Source organism: Homarus americanus, unplaced genomic scaffold, assembly GCF_018991925.1.
Source record: "Homarus americanus isolate GMGI-L3 unplaced genomic scaffold, GMGI_Hamer_2.0 scaffold20465, whole genome shotgun sequence".
NCBI classification, from domain to species: Eukaryota; Metazoa; Arthropoda; class Malacostraca; order Decapoda; family Nephropidae; genus Homarus; species Homarus americanus.
Window position 1 is genome coordinate 5,522,867 of NW_024756914.1, and position 14,210 is coordinate 5,537,076.

Here is a 14,210-nt window from a genome sequence, read left to right on the forward strand (position 1 = left end):
ACCCCGGGGGTTAGGTTACAATTTCCAATTTCAAGCTCAAAATTTTCAAAATGGGTCGCAAGCTCGCCAAACGCACCACCCTGCCACCTCTGTCTGCCTCAATTGCCTCACGTGTATCGTCGGAGTAACAGCTGCCTCTCGTGTGTGTCAATTTAGTGCGCTTAAACCTCTCTCATACTTGTTCATAATGCCCAAACACAAGCCAACCTCTGCCTCTGGTCCTCCAGCGAAGAAACAACGCTTTATAATGACCCGAGAAGAAAAAGTGGCCGTGTTAGACTTAATAAAAGGCGGCTTGTCGATCGTTGCTGTGGCACAGAGGTACGGACGGAACGAATCAAGCTTGAGATCCATCAAGATTCAGGAGAGGGAAATTCGTGAAACTAACAGCTTAAGGAACAAGGAGCTGGAGGATGCTCGCCCTACAAGGGGTCACAGCTCAAGATTGAAGAAACCGCAAATCTAGAAAACTGTGAGGGCTAACTTTTTCGGAGTGAGAGTTGTGAACTCCTGGAACAATCTACCAGAAAGTGTTGTGACGGCACTGAGTGTGAGCTCTTTCAAGACCAGACTTGACCAACACTGGAGCAGGTTCAGGTACATTCAGGAGCCGGTGCATGCCCAGTACTTGCCAACAGTGCATAACAGAGACGTGACCAATCGCCCAAGCCGCTAACGAGTCAATCAGTGGTGAAGAGGATAAAACAAAAACAAAAAACGACAGCTTCCCATCACCACGTTCTTTAAGAAAACCTCAGCATCAACATCGTCAGCAGATCATCCAACGCCCTCAACTTCTCGCAGTGACCTTGAGCTGCCCACATCCACCCCTGCATCATTATCTGAGCTTGACGATCCCCCCACGGTGACATGGGAAAAGGATGAATAATCTCAAAACAACAACACAGGTCTGTCTACATAATGTGTGTACTATTAATGCTGTTATGCACTTGTTACAGATATTGATATTACATTGCATTAAAGTAGTGATTTAGGAGTTCTAGTGTACAGTATATGTACGTATATATAGTGATTTAAGGGCGATGTAGGGGATTTTTAGGAGTGTTTCTGACTTTTCGCGGGTCCCAGGAACGTAACCCCAACATAAGTTGCGAGTCTACTGTATATGTTCAGATAGCCATCAGGTAAATTATCAGTAAGTTTTATGGCTGGATGCTCTTCCAGTCATCAACCCATTTTTTACACATTGGGAAAGGGGCATTACAGACTTTCCCTGGGTTACAACTGTCTGACATACAATCATCCGCCCTAACGAACAGGATTCCATTACATTCATTGAAAAATTTATACACTAATTAACATCCCAATTTTTACATTACAGTAGTACCCCGCTTAACGCGGTCAATAAAACCCACAGGGTACCGTGTTAAGTGAAAACCGCGCTAAGTGAACAACAGAACATATGGGATTAATTCCAATAGAAACTGGCCCGACCCCCAACTCCACTTTTTGACGACACACAACTAAGTTGTAGTAAAAATTTTATCTTAACTTTATGATGGTATGAACAAACAAGTAATATAGAAGAGGTTAGGTTAGGAAAAATAAAGGTTAAGTTAGGAAAAATAAAGGTTAGGTTAGGAAAATTAAAAGTTAGGTGTAACACTCGTTAGTAGAAGACACACACTGCGCAACCTTACAGCGCGGCTTGCCCAGGCGGAGGGAGGCGGGAGGGAGGGAGAGGCGAGAGCAGGCAGGCAGGCGGGTGGCGGGTGGGGCGAATCTAAAAATAGCGTCTCGAGCCGGACACTCACCGCGTATACCTGTACGTGGAAAAAACCCGCGTTAAGTGAAAGTTCGGCTCTGGCGAGGCACCGCGTATACGGTAAAACGCGCTAAGTGAAACCGCATTAAGCGGGGTATTACTGTACTTTTATTGTTCTATATGTTTAACATCACTTTATTTACAGTATTTATGATATTTGTTATGTTTGGAATATTATTGGGTTTTTTTATGGGCAGGGTTGTGCTTTAACCTAACCTAAACTATGAAATTAACACTGATGTCTTATGGACAAATTGACTTATGATCAGGATCCTGGAAAGTATCCATGTCGTAAGTCAGGGACTGCCTGTTTGTGTAGCATTTCCGAGTGTTTTCTTAGGTGGCAAGGCAGATCACTACTCTCTTAAGTTAATTTTATTAAAAACTATTAGTACCGAGTATACAGTATTTAAAAAAAAATCTTTTTTCAATTGTATCATTTCAAATTCATATCATTTTGAAAAATTCAAAATTCGTGCACCGCCGTCACTACTTTAAGTAATGTCTATAAACAGTTTCTTCCACCACATCAAGTGAATGTTAAATTCTCTTTGTTTAATACACATTGTATTTTCATGCATAGATAAGGCTTTGTTGAACTTGCTTTGTTATTTAATAAAAATAAAAATTGCTCATTGGTACATCTGCTAGCATACTACGATGAGCTCTTAAACTGTTTTGTTCCTGCTGCCATTAACTAATATTTCATTTTTTCTTAACATAATTGTTGTTCACCTTTGATAAATGAGGAATAATTCAACAATATTTATAGAAATGTTTAGATACCTGGTTAAAAGGACCAAAAAATCTACATAAGAATTACCACATATACTTCATATCTAACTGTCTACTGTACTGTACATGTACTGTACTTGACACTTTGTTTGAGGCACTACTTTAGTAATTTATCACAATGTTCCTTTACTCCGAGGTAAAGATTACATACACTGCAGGTGTTCTAATACGTTATACTGTACAGTACTGTATATTTATGTCTATCAGCACAAAAAGACATTACAAAAGTGTCTGGATGGAAGATAGTGTACTGTATTAGGACACCCATCACCTCACCCAGCTAATGCCAACACAACCTTCTTGAACTGACACCAAATCTCACAATTTATGCCTTTTTGCCTCCTAAAAAATTCCTGCTAATTGTTATCCTATCCTGGCTGAATTACCAAAGTTTGTGGATTTGCAAAATATATAAGGTACAGTACTAAAAATACATGAAAATATACTAATATGAGGGCCCTCATTCTTCTTTTAATTGCTATAAATATAATCAGTTATACGTACTGTATAGCAGTTTTTATTACCAATTTTTTTTATTCTTATACCATAATCGGTTATATATATATATACAGTATACATAAACAGCTGCTCCCCGACCTACGACGGTGTTCGGGACCGACATCCAGGTCGTAAGTCAAAAATGCTTAAATAATGCATAGAAAATCTAAAATTGGGGTCTCTTTTTCTTCTCAGCACCACAAAACACTCACTTTTAAGCTTGCCAGCCATTTTAGAGTGAATTACAGATGAAAATTTTGTCTGTGTACTGATTTTGGGACTCAAAAATACGTAATTTGACCAAATTTTGGTACGACTGAGGCAGGTCGTAAGTGCGGGTGGATGTAGGTCGTAAGTCGTGTGTGTGTATGTGTGTGTGTGTGTTGATTTAAGGTCGATTTAGGGGAATTTTAGGAGTGTCTCTGACTTTATGCATTTTTGGCTTTACTTTGTATGTACTTTTCTGTTAGCTGGAACCAATTACCCAATATCCCATTGAAATAATGGATTCGGTTAACGAACGACTCTGTGGAACGAATTGTGTTCGTTAACTGAGGGACCACTGTATATGCACATTTGACAATTTGTGGGAGGAAATAATACATTAAATATTAATTCTGTACAGGACAGTAATTTGAAATATCTGCTAGCAGACGATGTGCCTGCTTGGACTGCCATCTGTTGAGGACAGGGAACTACATTTTCATGAACTGATTATTATTATTTTTTAATTATACTGTTTATGAAACCTGATGATATTGTGTGTATATGTGTGTGTTAAACAGCAAAATTGCATTGTGACTAAATAATATATTTTCTCCCCCCCACCAGAAAATTGTGCTCTTCAGTGCGTAAAAAACGCCTTACCTTTGCGGGTATGTCCCCCAGTTCCTCAAAGGAAAATATAAACACTGACTATCTGTATAATGAGAAGGTTAAAGGTAAAAGATTTGCTTCAGACTCCTCAAGCCATGAGTTCCTTCCGAAGAGATCAAGATATAGGTCTGGATCCTTCTCCTCAGGTTCTGAGCCAGATACACAAGACTCTGACAGATCCAGGAAAGCATATCATTCTCGATGTTCAGAGCCAATGTATAAGTTGCCTTGTTTTAAACGATCTTTGTGCTCATCACACTTTACAGCACCAGTAAGTCCACTTAAGCAGAAGAATGGCCCAATAAATGGCACTTACTTGCCCTCCTCAACCTCCCAGAGTGAATATTTTGACAGTGGAACACTTTGCCTAAAACTCAAAGACAATGAAATGAGTGTTTCACAAAAGAGTTTTGGTGATTTAGATAAAGACAGTAGTAGTGAATTATTGCATGCCAATCCAGATTGTATTAAAATTGCATATTGCAAGAACAGCAATGCTGATGAAAGTAGGAAAAACCTCATTGATGAGACTCCGTTGAGTAGTGGCGAGTCAGTAACCTGCAAAAGCAATACTGTACGTAACTTCGAAAAATACCAATGCTTCACTATTGAACAAGAAGGATGTTTTAACTTTTTGAGTGATAATTGTGAGAAAAAAGAATCACCTGTCAAGTTTGGGGCTGAAATTAGTACTTCACCAAGACACCTATACAGACACCCTCTCCTCAATAGTCCCTCATATTTTTTAGTGACTGATGCTCTTGTGACCGCATCTGCATCATCACAAAGCAGTTCCCCTGTGTACCACAACACTAAAATAGATTGTAAAACTTTTGAGGATCTGAAGGAATTAAATATGCAGGATAAGGTGCCCAGTCACTCAAATTCAAAGTTCTTACCTCTAACACTAGATATCAGCTCCCCCTTAAAAGAGGATGTTGCATGTGGAAATTCAAAGATATTTGATGAACTTCAATGTGTTCCACAAGGAGAAAAAACATTACTTGTCAGCTCTCACACCAACATATCAATGCAGGAGTCAGATACACCTACTAAGGGATTGCACATACCAATACTGTCAACCACATCAGAGCAGTCACCAGCAGTATCTAGAGTGTGGTCACTTGCTCCTGGTCTACAGGTAAGAACATTTTAAGTTTAGATAAAATATATTTGACTAACAGATTACTGTACCAAACAAACATTGTGAAGATTCTGTTAATATATATTTTAAAGTATATGTATATTTCTTCAAAATTGCAACTATACTTGGATCCCATTATTTTTCAGGATTTGGAATCTAAAACACCAAGTTGTACTCTGATACCTACAAAAAGACTCAGTTCAAGTTCCCCAAGTCAACCTTCCTTGCCTGAACTCTTAAAACCTGGTTCATCTAAGCAAGACTTTGTGACTTCCATCCAAAAATCCTATAAAATGAGGGACATGGTACCATCAAAGACTGGAGCATTAGGATTCGATGGGCTTAAGTCTTTCATCACTCCAGAAGGAAGGTCTTATGTGTATCCTTTAGGTGCTCCTAGAAAGATTTCCAAGCCTACTTCAAGACAACAGCCTCCTCGGTGTAAGCGCAGCCTTGTGAGGTAAATGTTGTGCATGTTTTGAAATAAGTGTAAGAGTATTAATGACCTACAGATTATTGAGGGATTTACCTGTGGGATTCATATTGCCAAACCAACCTAGAAAGACTTTAGGTCAAGGGATCAAAATTCACATGGAGACTCAGGGGTCACTTTTTTTCTTATCTGATTTATCATTCTCATAGATTATGTCCATTCTCCTTGAGCAACGCACGCACGCACGCACGCACGCACGCACGCACGCACGCACACACACACACACACACACACACACATTGCATATCCAGGCAGAGTTGTATAAAGTATCAAACTTTGTTATGTACATAAAAGTATTGTTACAGTGGCAAAATGTTACTAGTAGAAGTAAAGAAGTATCTCATTCATAAAGTACTCAAGTGCTGACAGTAAAGAGTAACAACAAAATTATTAATCATCTCAACAACTCAAATATTAAAATAGATCCACAGTAAATTATAAAAAAACTAGTAAACTTGAGATAAAAATAAAAGATTTAGCATTACATATGTTTATTTGCAAATTTTTCTATTTATATTAATCAGTAACTGATTCTCAATATTATGGTTGTCCAATCAGGATCTTTTAGGCCTAAATATAAGCCCAGCATGACTAAACAGCACTCGCAAGAAAAGGCACCTGATTTTCATCACTCAAACCCAGAAAAAATAACTACCCCCATCCCCCAAATTTTTCGGGTATCGGGAAAATTTTCTCGTCATTTTCTGGAAAATGTGCCCCTCGGAAAATAATTCCCAAAGCCAAAATTTTCCGGAAAATTCCGGCTTTGGGAATGATTTTCTGAGAAAATTTCAATTCCAGCTATCGGAAAGTTCTGGGTTTGAGGGATTCTGGCTAAAGGAGATATTACTCCATGTGTGTGTATGTAATGGTCAGCATGCTCACCTCGCAAGTGAGTGGACTCAGGTTCAATCGTGGGCAGGGTAAAACTATGGGCAAATTTCTTTACGCCATTTGCCTCTGTTTACTTAGCAGTAATTGAGAACCTGGATGTTAATTGATTTGCTGATCGTGTTCCGGGGTAATGGTTAGCCAGTGCAGCTGGCGAGCTGTCCGGTCTTCTCAGACTATTACTTGACGCTGGGTCATGCAGCTCGTTAACTCAGGGTGTGGTTATTGTGTTAGCAACAGCTTCTACACCTTAAACAAATTCACGCTTAGGTGGCCCTAGGGCCAGCAGCCACCCTCGTTACACAAGGGGCAACCATTATTATTATTTTTTATTTATTTTTTTTGTTATCTACTTTACAGGCAGTTTGCCTCAGATGTTACCACAGTGTTCAACACTCCTCCAGATTCTCCTGCCAGGTAAGACTGATTCTTTTCTTTGGTAGACAATTTGATTTTGTTAAGTTCTTAGTTAGAGTACTGTACCTATATAAACATGCCCATTATTTTCTTAATACCTTACTTGTGTACATGATTTAACCAGTGTGCAGACTGATGACTTACTTAAAACCTTAAGATACCAGACTTTACATAACTAAAGCTACAATGAGCATATAATTGACTGATGACTATTTCCTGTGAGAGTCATTCCTTGTGGTAAAATTATTTTGAAAAACTGTCACTGAGATAAACTTCCACTACACCAATTCTTCCTTCTTGATGATAATACATTACTGTATTGTACTCACATTCTTCCATTATGGTAATACTGTACTGTATACTGTACTCACTCATTCTTCCATAATCGTATTGAAAAGTTGAAGCAATGTTCCAGCCCTCACATCAGTAAGGGCAAGAGGCAGACTACCTGTACATAATGGGAAGATATTGGAAGCATAATGTGTTGTCTAATGGTAGATCCTGCTGCCATATGGCATCACGAAAATTGTGACCAAGTCCCAGGTTTCTGATCTGACTTTCTACCTTATTTAAACACAATTGTAGGGTTTCAATTGTTTCTCTTACCATTGACAATGCAACATTCATACTGTACTGTATATTGTTTCTTACTCTTGATTTAATTTTTTTTTATTTATGGTTATTATTATTCGTATTTTATTACTGTATTATAATTTTATTTTTATTTTGCATTAAAATTTTATTTATTTGTATTAATTATTATTATTATTATTATTATTATTATTATTATTATTATTATTATTATTATTATTATTATTATTATTATTATTACATTTTCGCCCCCCAGGCCCCGATGTGGGTCAGTGACCTGTGCTCGGATGGGCTCATCCCTGTAAAAAAAAAGTTGTAGCTTTAAGTAATACGTACTACTATGCCACAGAGAATAAAAACCCAAGAAAAACATGAGAGTGGTTATATTAACCCTCAAGGCTCACAACCTTTAAAGAGGGCAGTACGGTATTAGAAACAAGGTCAATCGAGTGTTGGTAAACAAATGCCAGACGTCTGGTTAATCCCTTCACTACAGGGTTGCCGCTTTTAATATTTTATTTTTGCTAATACCAGATGATTTTATTCAGTTAAGAGGGGACCCCCATCCACAATGGGTTAATGAGACTGAAGTATTGAGCACATATGTGGACACAGAACAATCAGAGGAGGGCGCTGGTGGAGCGGTACCGCTCTTGCCTCGCAAGCAAGATGTCACAGGTTTGATTCCCAGGCCGGCGGAAGTTGTTTGGACACTCTTCCTAGTCCCCTTGGTCCCTGTTCACCTAGCAGCAAAGTAGGTACCTGCTGTAAATCGAAAGCTGCGAATTCGTATTCAGGGACAAGTTGTTGGAGCTTCCAATAACTTGCTTAGACATAACCATTGACTCTTCAGGCTTCTATGCCCTTAACTCATGAAACATAAGGCAAGCATGAACTTAGCATGCCCCCCTGTTGGGCGCTGTAAACGCGTCTGCGCTTCACCTTACACAAGGATGTGGGGGGGGTGACCAATAAATAAATAATAAAAAATAAAAATCAGATATTGAAATTAGAAGATGAGCCATAGGGTGAATTTTATTTACCAGGGTATCCCCCTCCTTTTAGAAAGACAGGTGCACTACTGAACTGTATGTCAAGGAGTACCTGATAGTAACTACTGTACTGTATGTCCAGGAGTACCTAATAGTAACTAGCAATAATGAGCTTAATGAAGTGGAATCATTCAAATCAATTTGGTGCTTGTTATAGGGCTGACTCTGAATTAGATGGGGAAATGACAGAACGTCATAGTCATTCAGGCAGCATCAAGAGCACAAACTCTCATCGTGGAAGATTTTAATCACATGACAATAGATAAGATTAATCTTATACAAGGTGAGGGAGAAAAATTCCTTGATCTCATTGAAGATAAATGCCTCACACAACATGTGACGGAAACTTCAAGGAGAGGCAACATTCTGGATTTAGTCTTGATGACTGAGGAGGTAATAGTGAACTAGTCCACGTCAGGGAGAAACTAACTCCGGCTAGTGACCACTGCATACAGTACTGTGATGGAATATTATACAATCTTTGAATGTCATCAGAAAGTAGTTGAAGGGTACTTGTCCTGCATAGTCACTCAAGGCAGTTGGAACATCACAAATATCAGAAGCAAGGTCCAATGTTTTTACTTTTCAGTCCATAATCATGTTATAAAAAAAAATTACAATTAATGACGAGCATCGGGTGGTACAAGAAAAGTGGAAATCTTGCACTTTTTTGTTGAAATGAATGGAAAACCGACATGTTTGATTTGTAAGCAACAGGTAGCTGTTGCCAAAGATTACAACGTTTGAAGGCATTATGGCACTAACCATGCCCTGAAGTATACAGTAATACCCCGCTTTACGCGGTCAATTGAACCTACAGAGGCCCGCGTAAAGCGGGAAACGCGTAAATGGGACAACAGAACATATGGGATTAATTGAAATAGAGACTGGGCCGACCCCCAAACTCCACTTTTTCAGACAAAATACGTACGTTGTAGTAAAAATAACATCTTAATTTTATGATGGTATGCACACACAATTAATAATTAAAAGAAATATCAATAATATTAGGTTTTTTAACACTTACATTAGGAGAAAAGATGGCTGGGCACACGGGGATGGAGGGTTGGTTCCAAGGCAGAGGGCAGATTATTGGCCCTCACCTGTATCACTTGTATCAATTGTATCACTATCCACCACAGAGGCTTGCAGGGCCTTTGTCAAACCCGTCAAAGTCCATATAAGTCCATATCCTCACTATCACTGACTTGGGCCGGCTGTGGTGGGTGGCGGGTGAAGAACTCGGTCATGTTTTGATGACTGGGCGACCTTGTGCGCACCCTGCCCGCGCCGCTTCCCGCGTATATGAGTAGATGCACCGCGTAAGGCGGGAATTCCGGTTCTGGCGGTGTACCGCATAAATGTAGAAACGCGTAAAACTGAAACGCATAAAGCGGGGTATTGCTGTAATAAATATATGCTGCAGTTAAGACAAGTTACAGGATTGCCCATGAAATAGCTTGAAATCAAAGCCCTTTTCTGAAGGGAATTTTATAAAGAAATGTATGTTGGTGGCTTCAGAAGATATTTGCCCGGAAAAACATCAAGCATTTGCAAACATTAGCCTCTCAAGAAATAAAGATGCAGAGAGAAATAATAAGTTATCAGAGAATATTAACAGTCAACTCAAAGACAAAGTTAAGTCCTTTACTGCATTTTCTGGTGCAATTGATGAAAGTACCGATGTAACTGATGTAGCATATCTTGCAGTTTTTATATACAGTTCACAGAAGAGTTTGTGGAACTGGTACCAATGAAAGGAACAACAATAGATGATAACATCTTTGCGAGTTTGGTAGGGCCCTGGATAATTTAGGTGTTGACTGGGTACAACCTGTGAGTCTGGCTACAGATGGAGCACCACAAATGGTGAGGAGAAAAGCTGGCATGGCAACAAAATTAAAGGAAAGCTACTAGCTGTGAACCCAAACCATCAATTTCATAATTTGCATTGCATTATACATGGAGAAGTGTTGTACAGTAAAACATAAAAGATGGATAATGTCATGGATGTCATTATAAATACAGTAAACTTTATACGAGCACGAGGTCTGAACCACAGACAGTTCAACTGCTTTTTGGAGGAAAATGAGAACACACACAGACTGTCATATCACACTGATGTTCGCTGGTTAAGTCGGGGAGTCGTACTGAAGCGATTTAATGAATTGCGTAGTGAAATACAGATGTTTATGAAACAGAAAGGAAAGGATGTGCATGAATTGAAAGATAATGAATGGGTTCAAGATCTATCTTTCATGGTAGATATTACAGAGCACTTAAATGACCTAAACACAAAGATGCAAGGATGCAATAAATTGGTAACAGAGTTTAATGATTGCATTTGTGCCTTTGAGATGAAACTGCAGTTTTTTGAAAGGCAACTTGCAGAAAGTAATCTTTCACACTCTCCGACCTTAACGTCCCTGCAAGGCACACCTGAGCTTCATGTTGATACCAACACAGAAAAGTACTGCATCAAGATTTCCAAGTTAAGGAATGAGTTCCAAGAAAGATTTGCTGACTTTAAATATCTTGAGAGAGATTTTTCCATTTTTCAGAACCTATTCTCTGTCAGTGTTAATGAGGTGTGATTCTGTTTTGAGGAACACATTTTTGAGTGTCAATGTTGGCACATTTTATCAGTAAGTGGGACCAAATTATCCCGGGATTAAGTGTTTTGCCAAAAAAGATAATGTCCATGTTTGGAAGTACATGTGTTTGTGAACAACTCTTTTCTGTAATGAACATTAACAAATCTTGGCTTCATTCTCAACTTACTGATATGCACCTGAATTCAATATTGAATGTTGCTGCAGCTCAGTCATTAGCTCCAAACTTTGATGCATTGATCCACACCAAGAAGTGCCTAGTATCAGGGAGCAGCAGTAACAGGCAATAAGATTAATCATGGTAACTATATATTATTACTGCTTACTACTTCTGTACTTTGCTGTCACTCAGAATCACGTATGACAATCATCCAGTTACGTTACAATGATATGAGTTATTAAGGATATACAACACATAACACAAACATTTTCTTTTCCTTCTCCCGCCAGAAAGAGCTTTGCACTCGCCCATAGGCCGGGGGGTGGCTGGCTGGCTGGCTGGCTTGTCCCGCAATCTTGAGTAGACTTAAGACCTCACTCCTCAGCCGCCAGCGCTCTAATTTTGCTGCACTACTCCCTGAAGGGGTGATCGCAATGTGCTCATAATATGTGTATGTACTCATATTAAATCTGGCCCGCTGTTGCAAATGAGTTTGACACCCCTGCTCTAAGGGATGAAAACACTGTGACCCTTAAGGATGGTACACAGACAGCAGATGCCCTAAATACATCAGTATTCACACAAGAGATGATGGATAACATGCCAGTACCTCAGGGGTGGAAAATGAATTAAGAGAGATTGCAATTACAGATGACATCATCAACAAAAGCATAACTAGCTTGAAAGAATTCAAAGTCCCTCGAGCAGCACAGACCAAGATGTTAAAGGAGATGGCAAACTACTGTAGATTTGCACTCCACTAAGAATCCTTTTCAGAAAATCTCTGTGTCTAGGAAAAGCGTCTAGGGACTGGTAATCATCCAGTGTTACCTTAGTATATGTGATGTGTAGAAAAAGTGCAGCAGAAAACCATAGGCTGATCAACCTAACATCACTTACATGAAAACTTGTTGAGAAAATTCTGAGGGACACCATCATCAAACACCTAAACAAATAAAATCTTGTCTATACACCACAACATGGTTTCACAAAGAAAACATTGTCTAACAAATTTACTCACTTCCTTTATATGGTACAGACTATGTGGACCAAGGTTGTACAGGGATTGTCATTGACAAAGTCCCACATACATGGCTAGCTACTAATATCCAAGCACAAAATAAACAGCCATCCTGTTTGTGATCTATATTAACGACACTGAAGAAAATATATCGAGCCACATTGTCAAGTTTGGGTAGCCATAAGGTAAATACACTCATACTCTTCCATGATGGTTATGTTCACATACAGTACAGTACATATCCTTCTTCCATGATAATAATACTTCTATGCTCACATTTTTCCTTGATGCATGTCTTCAATTTAATTTGCTTCCCTTTGGTCACACACACACTAGTACTATTTAGGCTAGTCTGCATATTTCTTCCATTTAGCATGCAGTACAGTATTTGCACTCCATAAAAATGTTGGAACTGTGCAGCTGAGATTTGTGTGCAACCAGTAACAGGCAATTTCTCTATAAAAGGCATTTGTATGTTTCCTGTAGGAGTTTTGGGGGAGAGGGTAGATAAGGGAGGAACCTTAATTAGTAAGTGGGAATTTCAGTCATGAATTTCACCAAGTTAGTGTTGCATTGTATGAAGACATAAAAATGCTTGATTAATATTGATATTTAGTACAGTATTGCAAATAAATTGATATAAAATTGTTAAAGATACCCAGTTCTGGCTCATTTTAATGCTGAATTTTATGTATGCATGAAAACATTATTTTTTAAGATATGGGTGGGGAAAAAAGGCTTAAAATAAAGAATATTTACCGTCAATGTCACAAACAAATTCTCGCTTTCGGAGAAGTAGGGCGGTTGATTCTTAGCTTAGTATTGTCAGCTAAAAAGGGGGGGGGGGGTTACAATTCTATAATTGAAGTCAAGTGTCGGTCAGGAAGTAAAATAATGTACTTATTCCCAAGAATGTATTGTTTGTTTGTTTTTACTTTCCATCATTTTCAGACTTGTAGGGGATCTTCTACCTGAGATGGAGAGTGATAGTGAGATATGATGTGTTGCCTGCACTTGTTCAACACCAACAGCTGCAGCAAGGAATTTAATATTACCTAAAATATTTTTGTAGGAAGTGAGCTGTTTTATATTTCTCTTAAACCCTTCAGGGGGCAAAGTATCCCTGAGGAATTTTGTTTTGGATTATGTCAAACAATTTTATTCAGCTGAGAGGAGCCCCTGCCCGCTAAACGGTTAAACAACATGGCCTACTGTACATCTAAACAACATGACCTACACCTAAACAACATGATGGCCTAAATTTAAACAACATGGCCTACACCTAAACAACATGATGGCCTAATTTAAACAATGTGGCCTACACCAAAACAATAACAGCCTACACAACATGGCCTACTGTGTAGGACAATTTTGTGTTCCTTTTAAATTTAAGAGGAAAAAAAAGTGAAATATACAAGTCATGTCTTTAGTTTAAATTAGTCTATACTGTGTATAGGTCAGTGTAGCATCTATTTTGCTGTGTGCATCTCCCCCCACCCAACACACAGGTTTTTCCTGGTTGATGGAGGGTGACCGGCAACAAGATCAATTAGAATCACACTTTTTCCCTTCTATAGGTTATTATGGTACAAAAAACCTCCAAAAAGTGTATGCCTGTACAGTGTGTATAGTATGAATAAATTGGCAATTTTTAATTTGACACTTGACAAAATAAAGGATATTTTTTTTTAAGTTCTGGACACTGACATAACACATTTTATGTTGACTGAGTGTTTATAATGTTTAATTATTTCTGAGTTGTGTGATGTGTAATGTTTGAGTAGAAAAAATTTGTTTTTAGTGATTTGTTCTGAAAACCAATTATGACGAATGATAATTATCAGGATATATTTTGAATTTAGTTGACAGACATA

The 14,210-nt window shown here is 38.5% G+C and overlaps 2 protein-coding genes across 2 annotated transcripts in view; one reads left to right on the plus strand and one right to left on the minus strand.

Annotated features, from left to right (window-relative positions):
• LOC121857140 (DNA-directed RNA polymerase II subunit RPB4-like) overlaps positions 1-14,210 on the minus strand; it is a 90,507-nt gene that overhangs the window by 42,635 nt on the left and 33,662 nt on the right. The gene's annotated exons all lie outside the window — the stretch shown is intronic.
• On the plus strand, positions 3,909-13,791 carry LOC121857141. Its single transcript, XM_042353031.1, has 4 exons — positions 3,909-5,096; positions 5,246-5,559; positions 6,844-6,900; positions 13,288-13,791. The coding sequence occupies exons 1-4, from the start codon at positions 3,957-3,959 to the stop codon at positions 13,334-13,336; spliced, it is 1,560 nt and encodes a 519-aa protein (XP_042208965.1). The 5' UTR covers positions 3,909-3,956; the 3' UTR covers positions 13,337-13,791.